Source organism: Otolemur garnettii, unplaced genomic scaffold (genome assembly GCF_000181295.1).
Source record: "Otolemur garnettii isolate 467f Iridium unplaced genomic scaffold, OtoGar3 scaffold00031, whole genome shotgun sequence".
Lineage (NCBI taxonomy): Eukaryota > Metazoa > Chordata > Mammalia > Primates > Galagidae > Otolemur > Otolemur garnettii.
Window position 1 is genome coordinate 9,065,869 of NW_003852426.1, and position 19,641 is coordinate 9,085,509.

The 19,641-nt window shown below is 38.6% G+C and overlaps 1 protein-coding gene across 1 annotated transcript in view; it reads right to left on the bottom strand.

The window, feature by feature from the left end:
* The window catches only part of LOC100963297 (BTB/POZ domain-containing protein 9), a 156,567-nt gene that overhangs the window by 103,378 nt on the left and 33,548 nt on the right, over positions 1–19,641 (bottom strand). Inside the window, exon 3 of the mRNA XM_023512814.1 lies at positions 12,747–12,936. Coding sequence (XP_023368582.1) covers positions 12,747–12,936 — 190 coding nt within the window. The remainder of the gene's footprint in view (positions 1–12,746; positions 12,937–19,641) is intronic.

A 19,641-nucleotide genomic window follows, 5' to 3' on the forward strand; every position in this document is an offset into this window, starting at 1 on the left:
TAAGTTCTCTGTGGATTCTGGTTATCAAACCTTTGTCAGAAGCATAACCTGCAGATATCCTCTCCCATTCTGAGGGCTGTCTGCTTGCTTTACTTACTGTGTTCTTGGCTCTGCAGAAGATTTTTAGTTTGATCAGATCACAGTAAGGTATTTTTGGTGTTACTTCAATTGCCCAGGGGGTCCTCCTCATAAAATATTCTCTCAGGCCAATTTCTTCAAGTGTTTTTCCCAAACTCTCTTCAAGAATCTTTATAGTTTCATGTCTTAAGTTTAAGTCTTTTATCCAGTGAAAGTCAATTTTTGTTAATTGTGAAAGGTGTGGGTCCAGTTTCTGCTCATTGTCTTTAATCATCAGAGAAATGCAAATCAAAACCACTCTGAGATATCACCTAACTCCAGTGAGATCGGCCCATATCACAAAGTCACAAATCTACAGATTCTGGCATGGATGTGAAGAGAAGGGAACACACCTACATTGCTGGTGGGATTGCTAACTGATACAATCTCAATGGAAGGAAGTATGGAGAATTCTCAAAGAACTGAAAGTCAACTTTCCACTTCACCCTATAACTCCATTACTAGGCATCTACCCAGAAGAACAAAAATCATTTTACCACAAAGACATCTGCACCAGAATGTTTATTTCAGCTCAATTCACAATTGCCAAGATATGGAAGGAAGCAACCCAAATGCCCAACAACTCATGAATGGATTAACAAACTGTGGCATATGTATACCATAGAGTACTATGCAGCAATAAGAAAAGATGGAGACTTTACATCGTTTTTTTTTTTTAAGAGACAGAGTCTCACTTTATTGCCCTCAGTAGAGTGCCATGCCATCACAGCTCAGCTCTTGGGCTAAGGCAATTCTCTTGCCTCAGCCTCTGGAGTAGCTGGGACTATAGGTGCCCGCCACAGTGCTTGGCTATTTTATTTTTGCAGTTTGGCTGAGGCTGGGTTTAAACCTACCACCCCCGGTATATGGGGCCGGCACCCTACTCACTAAGCCACAGGCACCGCCCCACTTTACATCTTTTGTGTTTATCTGGATGGAGTTGAAACACATTCTTCTTAGTAAAGTATCTCAAGAATGGAAAAGCAAATATCCAATGTACTGGATACTAATATGAAACCAATATATAAACAATTACATGCCCACATGAACAAGAAAACACACATACAGTCTAGCAAGGAGGAGAGGATGGAAGTAGAGAGGGGAGGAGGGAGGGCATTTGGTGGGCTCTCAATGTGCACAATGTGAGGGTGTTCAGCACACTCCCTGGGAGAGGCTACACTATGACTTACACTACCTTGGAAGTGAAAACAATATAACCTAAAAATGTGTACCCTCATATTAATTTGAAATTAAAAACAACAACAACACCACCACCCAAAAAAGCAAATAAAAGAAAACCCTAAAGCAGATGTGAAATGTCAACCAGAGATAGGACTCTGCCAGAGCTGCCGGCTGGATAGGCCAGCCCCTAACCTCAACCCTCAGTTTCTTAGCCAGCCTCACTAGGCTGATGGTGTGACACAGTTCTACCAAGAATTCTAAGTGGAAGCTGGTTGGGTAGGCTTCAAATAAAGCTTTGGCTTTTCCTAATAAAAAGGGACAGACTTGGCTACTAGGGCTCTTTATTCTTTTACCCTTTTGTCCTCCTACATGGATGTGGTAGTTAAAGCTGTAGCAGCTGTCTTGTTTCTTTGGGGCAAAAACACATGTCCAAAAGACTTAGAAAACTGCAAAGCTTGCAGAAGTGCAGAACCAATGCTGGCAGCCACCTCCCTGTGGACTTTTTGTTATGTAAGACTAAAATAAACAAAACACAAATAAAACTAAAAAGTATTCTAAAAGTCTTTCTCAATGAGATTTTCTGTAATTTGCAGCTAAACGCAACCCAAATGTAAGCACCTTTGGAGTAAACGGGTGTTAGTAATAATAACAAATGTTCTGGGGATGATTGGAAGAAGAATGATTAAAAAAAATGTTGTCAAGCCTTAGGTGCAACATTTCATGTAAGATTCAGCGATTTACACCTTTTAGAAAACAAGGATGGGTTGAACCAGAAGATGCTTAATCCAGAGAGAATGATGCCTACTCTCATTTTCTTTTTAAAAAGGTTGTAAGAGGTTTGGTAGGATCATGCAACAAATTAAAATCATTGCAGCTGGAGTTTTAGCACTGGTTGTGTCTCACTATACTCATGATGGAGAGGAAGACAAAAAAATTTAAACTACATTTTTGTTTCTTCATTTCATAATGAAGATGGCGAGAGCAGATAAATCTCCAGAACTATAGTAAGACATGGAGCTAAAAAAGCCATTAGCCATTTCTACACATTAAATTGTATAGAAAGTCTCAACAGTCTTGGCTGGTGTTCAGTTACAGGAAAAGAGTAAGGTGGCAAAGCTGGTAATGTCATAATCATTGAGGGACATGGCATCAGGCATCATAAGGTAACAGGAAGAAAGAGGATCCTTATGGCTAGGTTTTAAGGGCAGCAAGAAAAGAAAATCCAGGGAGAAGTAAAAGCATGCTCTGCATTTATCTATGTAACCAATACCCCTTACAGTGAATCTGATACACTGCTGAAAGAGGCAACGTTGCAGAAAAAATTTTAAAAAGATTCCTCAGCTAGAATTAAGCCCCTGAGTGTCCAGAAAAGTTGTCGAAAGAAGTCATTGAGGGGCACCAACTGGCAACCATCATTATAACCATTTTTCCTAGGAACAAGATTCAGAAATAGGAGGTGGAATGGTTTTCCTGATCTCAGAGCTTCTGCTCATTCTTAACTAGATGTATGAGAACGTTTTGCTCAAGTGCCTCTATGGTTACCAATTTACAAAGGGCTAAGCTTAAGAAAAAAGAAAGAAAGAAAGAAAGAGAAATATGTTGACATCAGGTGCTACCAAAATGCACCAACACATATTAACATGGTGGCAAAATTGGGCTCTTGGGGGAAAAAATCTCCAATTTAAGGGTACTTGGGGAATATGGACATTTTCAAAGGTAGATAACTACTTTGAATTAATATAAGGATTAACCTTAAATAACTGTGACCCTTCATAAGTTTTCAGAATAGCTTTATTCACTTAATACTTAGAAGATATAGTAAAGCAATTTGACGTATTAAATATGTAGAAATTTCAATTTGCTGAGCCCTATCCTTAGCCCTCATGAGAATAGCCACATTTCTGTGACTCTGTACAGCCTATCCTGGGGTAGCAATGCATAAAACATCTGCCAAAGTAAAACCAAAGGAGGAGGTTGATGCTTTACATTCATGTAACGCTCCAAGGTGAATGATTCTGGTTTTTAAAGGGATTGCTTAAGTCACTATTGGTGAAGTATTTGTTTTTATTTAGAGGGATGTTAACAATTCTGGATACTTACTAAACATAGGTTTGTGGGTCAAATGGGACTCAATCTTCTCTAAAAATGTCTTTTTGATGGTTAATCTTTGAAAACTAAAAGGGTTCCTTTTTTCATGTATTCAGCTATATTTTATGATGACTAGTTGTCAAACTCTCCAGTCACTCAAGACAGATAAGTGGTTGGCATGTGAGGTTAAATCTTTTCTCTCTCTGTCTCTGTCTTTGTCTCTCTCTCACACACACACCCATACACGTTGGTGGGGGGGGGGATTTAACCTTTCCGAAGAACATCTGAATTCTAGTGCCCCTCTTAACATACAACTTAGTTGCCATAACAATACTTTCCGGTCTTAAAATACCCCTGGGATGAAATGGTTGAGGCATATTTACCATGCTCCCAAACTCTGCTGTTTCCAGGTTCTAGGATTTCTGGCCTCCTAAGCATTCACACAGTTCAGACTCCAGCATCTGCTGGACACCACAGCAGATAATTCTTTATTCTATGATTTTTCTGGGAACCAGAGCTCTTAGTTTGAGGGTGGTAAGAGAAGACTTTAGGGCGATGCAGAGAGGCTCAGAAAGAAACAACACTTAGTGATAAGTCATGGATGAGGGAAACAAGGGACAATTCCTTGATTCAGGGTTGTGAGAGATGACACTCAGTATGACTGAAATGAAGCAAATTTCATAAAGTATTTTTTCAATTTCAACTAGAATTATAGGCAATCTTAATCTGAGTCAGAAAAGACATATATTGGGATGTTTGTTGTATTCTTCAGAGTATGAAAAGGAAATTTCTACCTCTCCAGGTTGCAAAGAAGGATGTCTCAATGTAAATAGATGGACTGCTTGCCTGTGCAGCCTTCAGACAGAATGGAAGGGAAGTGGCATGGAACAAGTGAGGCGAGCACCTTACCTGTGTTAACGTCAGTGTCTACCTCCAAAACTTAATTCTAGTCATTTGTTAGAGATCCCAGATCTTTAGCAGTTTCCTCACATTCACTTAGATCAGATACACTGAGCAAATATGATGTCTCATTTAGTTGACAGACAGACCTGCCTTTAGCTGCACTAACATACTATGTTGTCAGTTCAGTCAATGAGTGTTTATTGAGTACTCACGGAACAGAGAACCACTCTAGGCACTCGGAAACCACCGCAAAGACTCAAATCCATCACAACAGTAAAAAATCACTACTTCAGTTTGAGATTATCTGTGGTCCTACTAGACATTGAAGGAAGCACAGATGTAGAAAATACTCAAAATAATTAGAAAACATTATTTGAGTCATTAGCTTTAATTCCTCTCCCTATCCTTACTGACCAAGCCTTCACTTGGAACTACTACTAACAAGAAAAAGACTGAAAATTTTGTGATTCTTCTCTTGTTTCTTTTCTGTGCCTATCCTTTGGGAGGGAAGTGAATGAGCAATAGTGTAGCAGGGTGGTAAACAATAGGGAGAAGAAAAAACATCAGTCAAAAACAGGTCTTGGTAATTTGTGAACTGAACAGATAGTCTAACGTTGGCTGTAGCCACACAGCAGTGAGAGGGCAGTTGAAGCTGGCATGGGCTTAACAGTTCACAGACAGAAAAAAATGACAGAGAAGAAGGCCCACAGTGGCAGAAGCAGTTCTTTTTTTTAAGGATCAACTTGCTATTACTTCTTTTAATCTATGTTTGATAACTGCAAGACAAACTGACTAAAGATTCAGACCTTTTGTGCCAGATTAACTTTTATAAGTGGTAGAATTATTTTTTCCTACCGGAAAATAAAAAGAACTTTATCTCTACAGACTACAGAAATTATGGATACCCATCAAGAACATACTTTGGGCTAGACTCATTTTGTCCTGACATATTGCATTTATGTAACATTTTCCAACAGAAGAACTCAAAATATTTTTGTGTCATTAACTCCTTAATACAATACCCAGAAAGATGATAACTTAGTTACATTACATCTCTCTGTACTGTCTCATCTCTGGACAGCCTACTTACTTACAATTAGGTTTGTTACTTAAAGCATTATGGGTATTTTACTAATACTATTGCACATACCAATTACAAAACCATCATTTTCAAGCCAATTTAAAAATTGTTAACTTAACTGACTATCATAATAAGGGTTTCAACAAAGTGCTGGCATTTATTAGCTGAAAAAGACTGGGTGATAGGTGTCTTTCATTCATAGTATAATTGATTTCTTATAATAGTCTGAAAACATGAAAAAGCGTATCATGATTAGCAAGTAGAAAGATAATAATTTATTTCTGGAGACAGGGTCTTGCTCTGTCACCTAGGTTAGATGGAGTGCAATGGCATGATCATAACTCACTGCACTCTCAAACTCTTGGGCTCAAGGGATCTTCCTTGGTCATCCTCCCAAGTAACTGGAACTAATTTTTTCATTTTGGAAAGAGATGAGGTCTTGCTATGTTGCTCAGGCTGATTTTGAACTCCTGGCTTTAAGCAGTCCTCCTGCCTAGGCCTCCTAAAGTGCTGTGATTACAGACATGAGCTACTGTACCCAGCCAATAATGTCTTAAACTAAGGTGACAAATGAACTATAAACTAAGACATTTAGGTAGATTTGGTTAGTTATTATGACTCTACTCTGGTCTTTTTTTTTTTTTTTTGAGTCTTACCATGTGACTATCAGTAGAGTGCCATGGCGTCACAGCACATAGCAACCTCAAACTCTTGGGCTTAAGCAATTCTCTTGCCTTAGTCTCCCAGTAGCTAGGACTGTTAGCTGGTGTCTTCCAGTAACTGGCACCCACCATGACACCCAGCTATTTTTTTGTTGTAGTTGTTATTGTTGTTTGGCAGGCTGGGGCTGGGTTCGAACTCACCAGGCTTGGTGTATGTGGCTTACGCTCCAGCCACTGAGCTATAGGCACTGAGCCTCTACTCTGGTCTTTTTAGGGGGTCAGGGCTCTGAAGATTTTCTGTTTTTTAAATTCTGACTTTTTAAAAATGGCACGAAAAATGATATAATTACTATTCAATTACCACTTTTAAGACACATTCCAGGTAATCTCTCTCCTTTTTCTCTAAAATAAAATGAGTAACTTTTGCTGTGCCTATAAACCTAATAACAACAAGGACAAACTCCTTATTTCCCAGTTATGCTGCCAGGGGAAAGAGAAAGACATGCAGAAGATGGGGGAGTGAGGTTCCTATTAAGTGGTAAGAACTAGGATTCCTTCTGCAGTTTCTTCTCCAGGAGCTGGTTGGGTCAAGGCAGGTCAGGAGCAGAAAAGGCATCTTCTAAAGGTCTGAAAGCCTCCTCCAGCCCTGTCCTCCTTCTCCATTAATGGTGCTGATGAAACACTGGGATGGGTTTGGTAGTTGGTGTTGAATAGAGAGATGGCAACAAAACATCTCAGGGCTGTCACCTCCCAAAGGTACCTCCTCACCTTGTTTCCTGCTCTCCCCTGCCTCCCTTTCTCCATCCACACTGGCCTCCTAGCTGCTCCTGTAGCCTTCCCGGCATGTTCCTGCTCCAGGGCCTTGGCACTCTGCCTGTGATGCTCCTCCCCTGGATGCCCAGATGGCTTGCTCTTACCATTCTTCAGGCTCCACTCAGGCGTCACCCTTCACAGTGCAGCCTCTCCTAACCACCCAATCTAAAACTGTATTGCATCTCCACCCATGTGTCTCCCTCCTGATCTTCCCATGGCTAGTCTCAATGTCTGACACACTACTGATAGTGTTTGTTTATTGTTTTCTCCCCTGTCCCCACTAGAATGCTAGTTCCATGAGAGCATCAATGTTTATTTATTGAATGACAATCCCCTGGTGCCTATACTAAGTAGTGCCTGGAATACTGTAAAAGGTTTAGTAAACTTTGTTGAATGAATGAAAGAAAATAAGGGGATAGAGAGATGGTCAGAGATCACGTTTCAAGTTCACCTTCTCCAGGATACCGTGAGGTATTAGTACCTGACTCCCTAGGAGGATTAGGCTCCCACTATTAGGCCCAAGTATTTTTTGTCAAGAAAGATGGCTCTGCTTGCCTGCCTAGCTACAGGGTAAACTCTTCAGGAAAGGAAGGAATGGTTTCTCGGAATGAAAACAGCCAAGCAAAAGAAATACTTAGTCACAAAACAATTTTGTCCTCTCTTATGAATAAAGAATACAATGATTAAGATAATTCATGTTTGAGGCCTTTCCCAAGTGTGAAAAACCTAAATTTTAAAGCTACTAATACTGCAAGATTCGGCCCCACCTCAGACAGAGCCAGAGTTGCCAGGACTTCCAGATCGCTCTCCTAGAGGGAAGGGTTAGTCACTCCACTCCATAATACTCTCCCTCTAGGTGTTGATGCAGAATCACTGGGCTTCCTTAGACACAGTGACTAGGAAAGCAACTCAGTCATCACAAGCAATAGAAGTCGTGGGTCAAATGTCACTGACTAATCAACCCATCATTGGTCAATTACCCATCCCCATGAAGAAGTGCCACTGATCTAGTTTCCCATCAATAAATGTCTATCTGGCAAATCAGCTGCTGCTAACTGCAGCCTGCCAAGATATCCAGCAGCGTCCATGGGCATTGGTGGCTAAGAAATCTCTCTCCCTTTCCTCTTAATAATGTCACAGAAGAGGCAAATGCAGTTCCTGACAACATAATGTTAGTTTCACAGAGACGTGTCTCTTTGAACAGTCAGCCAGTTATACTGGCTTCAATTGCATGGATTTTCTTACTGAAAAAACAATAGCTGGACTTAGGAAGTTAGAGGTTTCATACTGTGCTGAGTTATACAATTCCATCTTTAGTTGTATTCAGGCTCTTATTCTCCCTCCACCCCCGCCTGAGTTAGGAAAATACAAATTGTTTGGGGGAACCATTTTCATTCCATGTTTAAAGAAAACCAAATAGGCACTGTTCTATCTTGCTTTAAGTCCCAATGATACTCCGTTCTGGAGTCAGATGCAACATCTCTCATTTGTTAGGTAGAGCCAGAAGGCCACAGTGGCCTTGCCACGTGAAGAGCTTGTCTGTCTCTGAGTTGTCACCCTGGCAACAAGCTCATAGGTCCCTGCTGGATCTAAACTTCTGGATTTCCTACTGTTCCCTAATTTCCCCTCTTATCTTGACAGACTACTTCATTGGCACATTTGATCTGTCAAGAGAAGCTTATTCTGAGTTGCTATAGGCTCTACACTTCAGGGGATGTGGGGGGAGGCACCAAGTAAATAATTATAGTACAAATGCTCCGACAGGAATTACATGCAAAATGTACTTGATCATTGAAGAGGGATGTCTTGATAAGTCCAGGAGATGATAGAAGGTTGGAGAAGTATTTCCAAAGGAGTGGAGTCTTGAAGGGGAAATAAGAAAGAGCAAGGTAAGAAGGGAGGTAGTTGGAAGGTAGGCAGAACTATAAACAATGAGAACAGTGTGTTCAAAACTTTGAAGGCCTGGGGGTAAGAGGGGACCCATGTGCAAAACTCTTAACAGCTGGATAGGCTGTGAGAAAGTGCTAGTAGTATAGGGTTAGGTGGCCCTGGAGGGGTGGACACAAAAGACACAGACTACAAAGAGCTAAATCAGATGGTTCTTTTTTTTTTTTTTTTTTTTTTTTTTTTAAACAGAGCCTCAAGCTGTCCCCCTGGGTAGAGTGCCGTGGCATTACAGCTCACAGCAACCTCCAACTCCCGGGCTCAAGCGAGTCTCCTGCCTCCGCCTCCCAAGTAGCTGGGACCACAGGCGCCCGCCACAACGCCCGGCCATTTTTTGGTTGCAGCCATCATTGTTGTTTGGCGGGTCCGGGCTGGGGATTCGAACCCGCCACCTTAGGTGTATGTGGCTGGCGCCCCAGCCGGTTGAGCCATAGGCGCCGAGCCAATCAGATGGTTCTTAAATGCCTCAGTCTGAACTTTCTCCTGAAGGGAAATAGTAGTCATGAATGGCTTCAGGATGGGGTGCGGCAACAGTGTGAGGGATGGTTGTGGGTGGGGAAGGGGAGTGCTAATGGAAGTCTGAAGATCAGGTACAGAAGTGAAACTACTATGGTGAAACTATGGTAATGGCACTGGAATGGAAAATGGGAAGGGCTGTGGGAAGTTTAGGAGGCAGTACTGGAAGGTGAAGGAACGAAGGAAGTCAGGAAGATGTCCATGTTTTTGGCTCAGGCACTGGATAGATGAGTGGTGCCAATGAATGAGATGACTTGAGCAGGCAGCGGGAGGATGACAGAATTGCATTTTAGATGTCTTGGTTTGAGATGTGTACAGAACACTGTTTATTAGATGGTGGGGTGGAAAGGGAGGCCCAGGGTACCAGGTAAGCAAATGGAATACAGAGAACCTTAAAAGGCAGCAGGCCAAGCTACTAAGCCGCCTGTTTGCTTCAATCTTCATTGGCAAGAGAACCGGTCTTCAAATTAGAAATGGCAGAACAAACATAATAAAGAGAAAATTGAAGTTCCAAATAGGTGAAGAAAAAGAGAGTATCCAGTCAATTTAAATGATTTCAAGTCTCCTGATTCAAGATGAGTTACACCCCACGCCTGCTGAAAGAAATTGCAGATGTAATCTTAGAGACACGATTGGTAATCTTCAAGAAATTGTGAAGACTGTAAGGCGTGCCAGAAGACAAAAGAAGGAAAACTGTTTTCCAGATTTTAAAGTGAAGAGGGATAGACTGTTACATGAAATATACAGAAAATCAATTTCTTTTAAATCATCAATGACAAAAACTCTAGAATAGGTTATTAAATAGGTGGTTTGTGAGCGTCTAGTTAATGGACACAGCTGAGAAAAAGAGGGAGTGTTGTTTGCGATTTCATGGAAGTTTGTTTGTACTGGTGCCTTGTCCAGACAGATGTGATTTGTCTCTTTCCCCTTCCTGCGTACAAAGTGAGTTGTCATGTGAGAACTAAAGGTTTCTCCATCTGTGATTTGTTGCCCACTGTACTTAGCCTGTGGCACTTTATAAAAAGAGGTCACAATTTAAATGAAGAAACCCACAAGCTGAATTCTCCAGGAAATCCAGCATCAATTCCTCAGGGTGCCGCAGGGACCTGGCAAGCAGCAGTGACCTCTCTGGTCATTAGCTCAACATGAACAAACCTTTGCTAGACCTTATTTTTTGTATTTCTTTCTTTATACATGCTGACTTTAAAATGGAAACAGGAAGCAACAAAGCAAATGTGAGAGAGCATCATGATAGGTGTAAGGCAATCATGTCCTGTCAACACCTCTACCTCAGGCAGCTAAGATAGAAGTGTGTGTGTGTGTGTGTGTGTGTGTACATACACATAAAAACACCACATTTATTTTACATTTTCACATTAGCCTTTCAAAGGTCTTAGAATGTTGGAAAAAAGAAAAGGAAAGACCAGATAGCCTCTTGAACTAAAAGTATAGTCACCTGCCATATAATGATGTTTCAGTCATAATGGTGGTACCATGAGAGTATAACAGAGTTATAAAATTCCTATAGCCTGGTGATGTCATCATACTAAAGAACAATCACTTTATTAAAAAAAAATTATGGTATAGCCCATAATTTCTGTTTACTCACCACTCACTGACTCACCCAGAACGACTTCTAGTCCTCCAAGCTGCATTTATGGGAAGTACCCTATACAGTGTACCATTTTTTATCATTTATACTTATTTCTACTGGATACTTTCTATGTTTAGATACACAAATAATGTTACAAGTGTTTACAATATTCAATACAGTCATGCACTGTACAGATTTGCAGCCTAGGAGCAACAGACTATACCATGAAACCTAGGTGTGTATCAGGCTGTATCAGCTGGGTTCACCCAATGATGAAATTGCTTAACTATGCATGCCTCAGAACATATCCCTCATTAAGCCATGCGTGAATGTATACTTTCTTGAGGACATTACTAGTCTCATGTTTAAAAATTATGTATTTCTATAAATTAAGCAAAGTTAAAGTTCCTTTCTTAAAATAACATATTTTGAATCAGACAAAAGTTTAATAACTAAGATCTATAGAGAACTCAAATTAATACACATGAAAAAAGCCAACAATCTCATATATCAATGGGGAAGAGAGATGAATAGAGATTTCATACATGAAAAAGCCAACAATCTCATATATCAATAGGGAAGAGAGAGGAACTTTCTCTCAAGAAGACAGATGAATGGCTAGCAAATATATGAAAAAATGTTCATCATCCTTAATTACTAGAGAAATGCAGATCGAAAACACCCTGAGATATCATCTAACCCCAGTAAGAATGGCCCACATCACAAAATCTCAAAACTGCACATGCTGGCTTGGATGTGGAGAGAAGGGAACACTTTTACACTGCTGGTGGGACTGTAAACTAATACAACCTTTTGGATGGAAGTATGGAGAACCCTCAAAGAACTCAAGCTAGACCTCCCATTTGATCCTGCAATCTCATTACCAGATTACTATCCCATTACTGGATTACTATCCAGAAGGAAAAAAAACCTTTTATCGTAAGGACACTTGCACTAGACTGTTTATCGCAGCTCAACTTACAATTGCCAAAATGTAGAAACAGCCTAAATGCCCCCCAACCCAGGAAAAGATTAACAAGCTGTGGTACATGTACACCATGGAATACTGTTCAGCCACTAAAAAAATGGAGACTTTACAGTCCTTGTATTAACCTGGATGGAAGAGGAACACATTATTCTTAGTAAAGCATCACAAGAATGAAGAAGCATGAATCCCATGTATTCAATTTTGATATAAGGACAATTAATGATATGGTGGGGGGTGGGAAAAGGGGAGAGCAGAAAGTGAGAGGAGGGAGGGGAGTGGGAGAAAGGAAGAGAGAGAGGGAAGGAGGGAGGGGAGTGGGGTCTCAGTGTGTCATATCTTGTACCTGCAATGAATCCCCAACAATAAAAATAAAATAAAATATTAAACAAAACAAAACAAAAAGGAATGAACAGCAATGAAAAACCCAGGCACAAAGGTCACTAAGATCTTGTAGAACCAGATCTCATATTCAGATGTTTGGTTGATGTATAAAGTCATCAATAAAGCTTAAAAATGATTTTTTATTCTATATAACATCTCTTGGCATTATCCTATACACATCTCTAATCAAGACAAAATGAGACTTGAGATGGAGGTTTGCCATCCACAAAGACAGGCCTCTGATTAAGTTCTTCCATGAGTCTAATTTTGGTGCTCCTCCCCACCAGAAAAGTCAAACAAGCACCCTACATATCTCACTGTCATCTCTTCTTTCTACAATCCCAATGTTTTTTCAACATTTAAAGAACAGAGTTATTGGGATTATCAGAGTTATTTTAGATCATCAATTCACCAAAATAAAAATTTGTATGTTTATCTTCCATTTTAAAACTAATGAATAAGAAGGAATCTTCTTACCGTATTGATCCAATCATGTATGGCTGTGCCAACTGAACCATAATGGCACCACTTCCTAGCTGGTGACATGTGTAGCCAGAATCCCAGTCATAATTCTTAGTGTCTCCATTCAGCAAAGCATTTCGGCTCCGACTGACTCCTTCAATCACACTGGCACAATCAGCAATTGTTGCAACATTCTCTGTGGGAACTGTAAATCCAAACACAAGATTTGGTATGAGGATAAGAGAAGCCAAGTAAATCTCAATAGTACACTCAGATCAAAATTAATTAATTGCTATCTCAAATCAATGATAAAAGGGAAATTAGGGCTGGGTGTGGTGGCTCACTCCTGTAATCCTAGCACTCTGGGAGGTACACGCAGGTAGACTGCATGAGCTCAGGAGCTTGATACCAGCCTAAGCAAGAGACCCCATGTCTACTAAAAATACAAAAACTAGTGGGGCATAATGGTACACGCCTGTAGTCCCAGCTAGTGAGTAAACTGAGGCAAGAGGATTGCTGAAGCCCAAGAGTTTGAGGTTGTTGTGAGCTATGATGCCACGGCATTCTACCCAGAGTAACAGAGTGAGACTCAAAAATGGGCCGGGGTTGGGGGGAAGATTAGAACTTCTTGGTTATCTTAAGATATGAAAAAGTTGAACCTAAGCACATTAGCAATTAACCTTAACATAGTTTATTACAATGAAACATGATAGCCCATAAAATCCAGATTGGATAAATACATTGTGGACTATTATTAAAATGAGAAACTATACAGTAATTGAGATTAATGAATTAGAGCTATGTAAAAAAGCTCTGAATTAGAGCTATTTTAACAACATAATGTTAAGTACAAAAAGCAAGGCACAGAAAAGCAGAGTGTGAGTTCATTTACACAAAGTTTTTAAAAAGTCAAAACTAAAAAAATCTTTGTTTAGGGTCATATATACAAATGTAAAACTAAGAAGGAAATCTAGAGAATTATTACACAAAACTGAAGATAGTTTTGCAAGAGAGTAAAATCTTGGAAGGATTTTACTCTTCCAAGTAAAAGAAATGGCACACCAAAAAAATGGTGTGCCCCCTCCATTGGACCAATGGACCAATGGACCATCCCCTCCACACCAAAAGGTCTAAAAACAATTTATTTCATTTCCAAGAATAGCGGTCTTATTCTGTTTCTGAAGCTAGAAGACAAGTATATAGGCATTCATTTTATTAGTCTTTAAGCTGTAGATATTCATTACTTCTATTCTTCTGAAAATTTGTTTAAAGAAACATGATGAATTCAGAATTTCAGAATTCATAAAACTGGAAAGTGACCCAGAACAGGCTAACAATCCTTTTTTAGAATATACAGTCATCCTCAGCCATGATTCTTTTCTCTGATTTGTTTACCACTGTGTATTGCAATACATAAACTCTTTCCTTCATTCATGAACTGTTGTATCTTATATTCTGAGTCTCTAAACCTCAAGTCCACATTAACCTGCCCACTTACAAAAGTCAAGAGCTTCCACAAAATCATGGCTGTCCACTATCACACAGAATCTCTAAACATTGAAAACAGAATGATATAAAGTAAGGGTCTTTTAAGACCCTGGGAACCTTTTCTAAGTATTTAAAGCCAAAATCTATAATTTTCATCAGACATTTAAGTTATTTATCCAAAATCTACAATTAACCCTAGCTATTGCACTTACATTCAAGATTTGTAGTTTACTTTAGATAATTTAAAAGTGGATTGGAAAGAAAAAGACAATTTCTCATTAGATATGTGTAGTCTCTTGTGAAGGGACATTTAGATTGCTACCATTGTTTTCTTTGCTACTAAAAACAAAAGTGTCTTCTTGTGTTCCTGGGTGAGAGTTTCTTAAAGGAAGCTCCAAGATTGAGATACATATATACTTAACACTCAAGACTATGAGTTACCATCAACTTCCTTAGATATTACCAAATTATTTACCAAGGTGGTTTTAAAACTTGATATTCCTAACTCATTGCTCCACGACCTCATCAACTCTTGATAATGTTAGACAGATGAGTGCGAAATGAGATGTCAATGTAGTTTTAGTTTTTCATTTCTTTGTTAGTTGAAGTTAAACATTTCCCCTTTTCCCTCTGAAATCATTCTCAATTTCTCTTCTATAAACTTCCTATTATTATCTTTGCCTATTTTTCTATTATCTAATTGATTTGTAGGGTGCTAATCCTTTGTAGTTCACTGCATTGAGCTAAAATAGTTAATCTTTTCCTTTATGATTTTTGCTTTTCCTTTCTTGTTTATAAATTATTGTTTTCCACCAAACCCATTAAGATACTTTCTATATCTTCTCCTAAAAGTTTTTATACTTTTATTTTCATGTTTGGTTCTTTATTAAGAATGTTTTTTGGTGTGCTATGAGATAGGGATTATTTTTATTTTTTATTTATAGATAGGACCACCTTTCCCAGTACCATTTAATGAACAGCCCATCCTTTCCCCCACTAATTTATGTTACATAAAAAGTTTTCATATATGAAGTCTACCAATTAAGTTCATAAACTTGTCCTAGAAAAAGCTCTACAGATGTCATTGCTGAATATCACTCCAGTCGCCTTTGAAGTACTTCCCCTAAGAAGCTATGCACCAACACCAGTATCTAGTCCACTCCTCAAAGCACTTCTGGAACTCTTTTTCTGGAGTGGCCATTAGAGCTGTTGTCCTATTAACCTTGATGTCCTAAATGTCATCAAAATGTCTTCCTTCCAATATTTCATTTATCTTCCAGTAAAGAAGAAAGTCATTTGGGGCCAGATTAGGTAAATAGGGAGGGTGCACCAATACAGTTATTTGTTTGCTGGCTAAAAACTCCCTCATAGACAGTGCCCTGTGAGCTGGTGCACTGTTGTGATGCAAGAGCCATGAGTTGTTGGAGGAAAGTTCAGGTCATTTTCATCCAACTTTTTCATGCAGTTTTTTTAAAGCACTTCCAAATAGTAAACTTGGTTAACTGTTTGTCCAATTGGTACAAATTTATAATGAACAGTTCTGATATTAAAAAAGGTTGGCAACATTGCTTTGACTCTTGATTTGGACTGATGGAACTTTTCTGGTCATGGAGAATTGGCTGACTTCCACTGTGCACTTTGATACTTTGTTTCAGGGTCATATTGGTATACCCATGTTTCGTCACCATGTTTTGTCACATGGCCTAAAACACCATCTTGCCTCTCCAAAGGGTCTTGGCAAGCTTTGACTCTTCTTTGCTTCTGTTCATTGCTGAGCTCCTTCAGGATCATTTTTACACACATCTTCCTCATCTCAAGATTTTCAGTTAAGATTTTTCTAACTTTTTCTCTGTTGATGTTTTTTCAGTTAAGATTTTTCTAACTTTTTCTCTGTTGATGTTTACTTGGTCTACTAAGCTTTTCATAGTCAGCCCACAAATTTGACATACCATTCAATGAATTTTTGCAAAGCTTTCATCATTTCCATTTGTAACTGGCAGCCCTGACCTCTCTTCATCTGTGACGCTTTCCCTCTCCTCAGAAAAACATTTAATACATTTGTACACTGCTGTTTTCTTCATGGGATTATCCCCATAAACTTGGACTACCATGTTCCTGATTTCACTTCCACTCTTGCTGAGTTTAACAAGAAATTTAATGTTTGTTCATTGCTGTAATTCAAGCTCCAACATTCTTTTAATGGCACAGAAAAACACACAACAACAATAATGAACACCGCTCACTAAGATACTACCACACATTAACAGAAACACAGCTATGACACACTGACTGATATACCAAGGTTATAAAACTGAAACAAGTTGTCTGTACAGTACCGCCAACATAAGTACGCAGTGGCAAGTTCCCACACTTAATTGGCAGATCTTGTACATTTGCATCTCCTTAAAAAATCTGTGTTCTGTTTCATTGTTAGATTCACCCAGCCTGTGCCTTTACCAGGCTGTCTTACTTATTAAGATATAACTTTACAACAATCTTAAAGTCTTAGCACTCTGTCCTCTCTCCTCTCCTTCTATTCTTTTTCTTCAAAATTGTCTTATGAATTCTTGGCCCTTTCAAAAACATTTTCTATTTTGTTTAAGTTTTCAAATATACTAGTATAAACATTTTCATGGCATATCTTTTTTCTCATCCCAAATATTATTTATTTGTACCTTTTCTTATTATTTTCTTCTTTCTCTGAATTTACTCCATTTTTTCCCTACTTGAAGCAAATGTCTTACTCATGAATGTCTTTTCTTATAAATGTATTAAGGGTAATACAGTATTTTATTTCTAACTCATGTTTGACCTTTAAAGTCAAGTTTTAATATTAAGTGTTTTGAAAAGGACTGGTCAGATATTGTGTAGAATGTTCTGTAATTTGGGTTTATCTGATACATACTATTTTAAAAGTTTATCACTTCTAAATGTTTTCTAATTTCCATTATGGTTTTTCTTTGACCCACAAATTATTCAGAAGTATGCTTTTAAATTTCCATATAAAACTTTCAACTTCTATGTTACTGATTTTTATTTTTATTTTTTAGAGACAAGATCTCAACAGGATCTCACTCTATTACTAGGCTCAAATACAGTGGCACCATCATAGTTTGTTGTAGCCTTGAACTTCTGGGCTCAAGCAATTCTTTTGCCTCAGCCTCTCAAGCAGCCATGACTATAGGAGGGTATTACACCCATGCCTGAATAACTTTCTCATTTTCTGAGATATGGGAGTGTGAATATGTTACCTAGGCTGGTCTTGAACTCCTGGCCTCACACAATCCTCCCACCTCAACTTCTCAAAGTGCTAGGATTATAGGTGTGAGCCACCTGTTAACTTACTTTAATTACATTCAGCCCTGTTGCTGGTTTTTAATTACACTATAATGTGGACAAAAAGTGCAGTCTGTCAGATATGACTATAGAATTTGAAATTTGTTTTGTGGTCTAGTACATAGTACACCCTTCCTAGCCTCTGGTAACTAGTATTTTACCTCCATAAGATCAACATTTTTAGCTCCCACTTATGAGTGACACATGTGATATTTGTCTTTAGGCCTGGTTTATTTCACCTACCGTAATGACCTTCAGTTTCATCCATGTGGCTGCAAATGACAGGATTTTATTCTTTTTATGCAAAATAGTATTCCACTGTGTACATGTGCCACATTTTCCTTCTTTCTTTTTTTTTTTAAATTTCAGGTTAATGTGAGGATACAAACAAGCAGGTCAAAATATTTGAATTTGTTAGGTAAAGTCCCTCTTGTAGTTATGTCCTGCACCCAAAAGGTGTGCCAAACACCCCCACATGCTCATTCAGTGGGAGGCACCACCTCCCACCCTTGTTCCCCCTCCCCCCAACTTGAATTTAAACTAGTTTTATTCCTATGTGGACATGTAGTAGATCGCCTACTGTGTGACATATTTTCTTTATCCAGTCATCTGCTGAAAGACATTTAGGTTGATTCCTTCTCTTGGCTATTGTGAATAATGCTGCAATAAACACCGGGGTACAGATATCCCTTTGATAAACAGATTTCTTTTCCTTTGGACAAAGACCCAGTAGTGGGATTGCTGGATAGAACATTAGTTCTATTTTTAATTAAAAAAAAATCTCCATATCGTTTCTCCATAATGGCTGTACTAATTTATACTCCCACCAATAGTGTATAAGAGTTTCCCTTTCTCTACACCCTCACCAGCATTTCTTTTCTGTCTTTTTGATAACAAATATTTCAAATGGGGTGAGATGATATTTTATTGTGATTTTGATTTGCATGTCCCTGATGATTAATGATGTTGAACATTTTAAAATATATTTGTTGACCATTTGTATGTCCTCTTTTGAGAAAAGTCTGTTCAGGTCTTTTGCCCATTTTTAATTGGATTATTTGGGGTTTTCTTTGCTATTAACTGAGTTGATTTCTCTGTATAGTCTGGATATTAACCCTTGTCAGATTTATAGTTTACAAATGTTTCCTCCCACTTGGTAGATTGTCTCTCATTCTGCTGATAGTTTCCCTTGCTGTGCAGAAGCCTCTTAGTTTGATATAATCCTATTTGTCTATTTTTGCTTTTGTTACCTGTACTTTTAAGAGTTTTATCTAGAGCAGTGGTTCTCAACCTTCCTAATGCTGCAACCCTTTAATACAGTTCCTCATGTTGTGGTGACCCCCAACCATAAAATCATTTTCATTGCTACTTCATGAAGCACACAGAGTATTGTGGGAGGAAGCAAGGGTTGGGGGGAGACCACAACCCACCCAACCCATCCTGAAGTAGCAACAAAAATAATTTTATGGTTGGGGGTCACCACAACATGAGGAACTGTATTAAAGGGTTGTGGCATTAGGAAGGTTGAGAACCACTGCTCTAGATGGACTTTACCTAACAAACGCAATCAGTGTAACCTGGTTCTCTGTACCCTCAATGAATCTTCAACAATTAAAAAAAAAAAAAGTTTTATCCAAAAATATTCTTACACAGATAAATATCATGAAGCCTGTTTTCTTCTAGTAATTTTGGGTCTTACACTTAAGTATTCAATCCATTTTGAGTTGATTTCTGTACAGGTAATACTCTTATATTTTCTATTCTATTCCTTAAGCTGGGGGATAAGTATGTGAGTATTCCCGCTCTCCAAACTTTGCATATATAATATTTATGTTCTTTTCCACATATGCAATATTGGTTTGTCTTAAAAGTTTCACACATTTTAATGCTGTTTTTATAAAAGCCAGAAAGATAGTAAGCCTCTGAAAGGATAAAACCTTAATGAGTACCCTGCACACTGATATCCTCTGTGAACAACTTGGTCTCACTCGTTGTCTTTGTAGCCTCTCCCTTAGTTTGCTAATTTTCATCTATACTATGTCTTTTTTTTTTTTTTTTTTTTTTTTTTGAGACAGAGCCTCAAGCT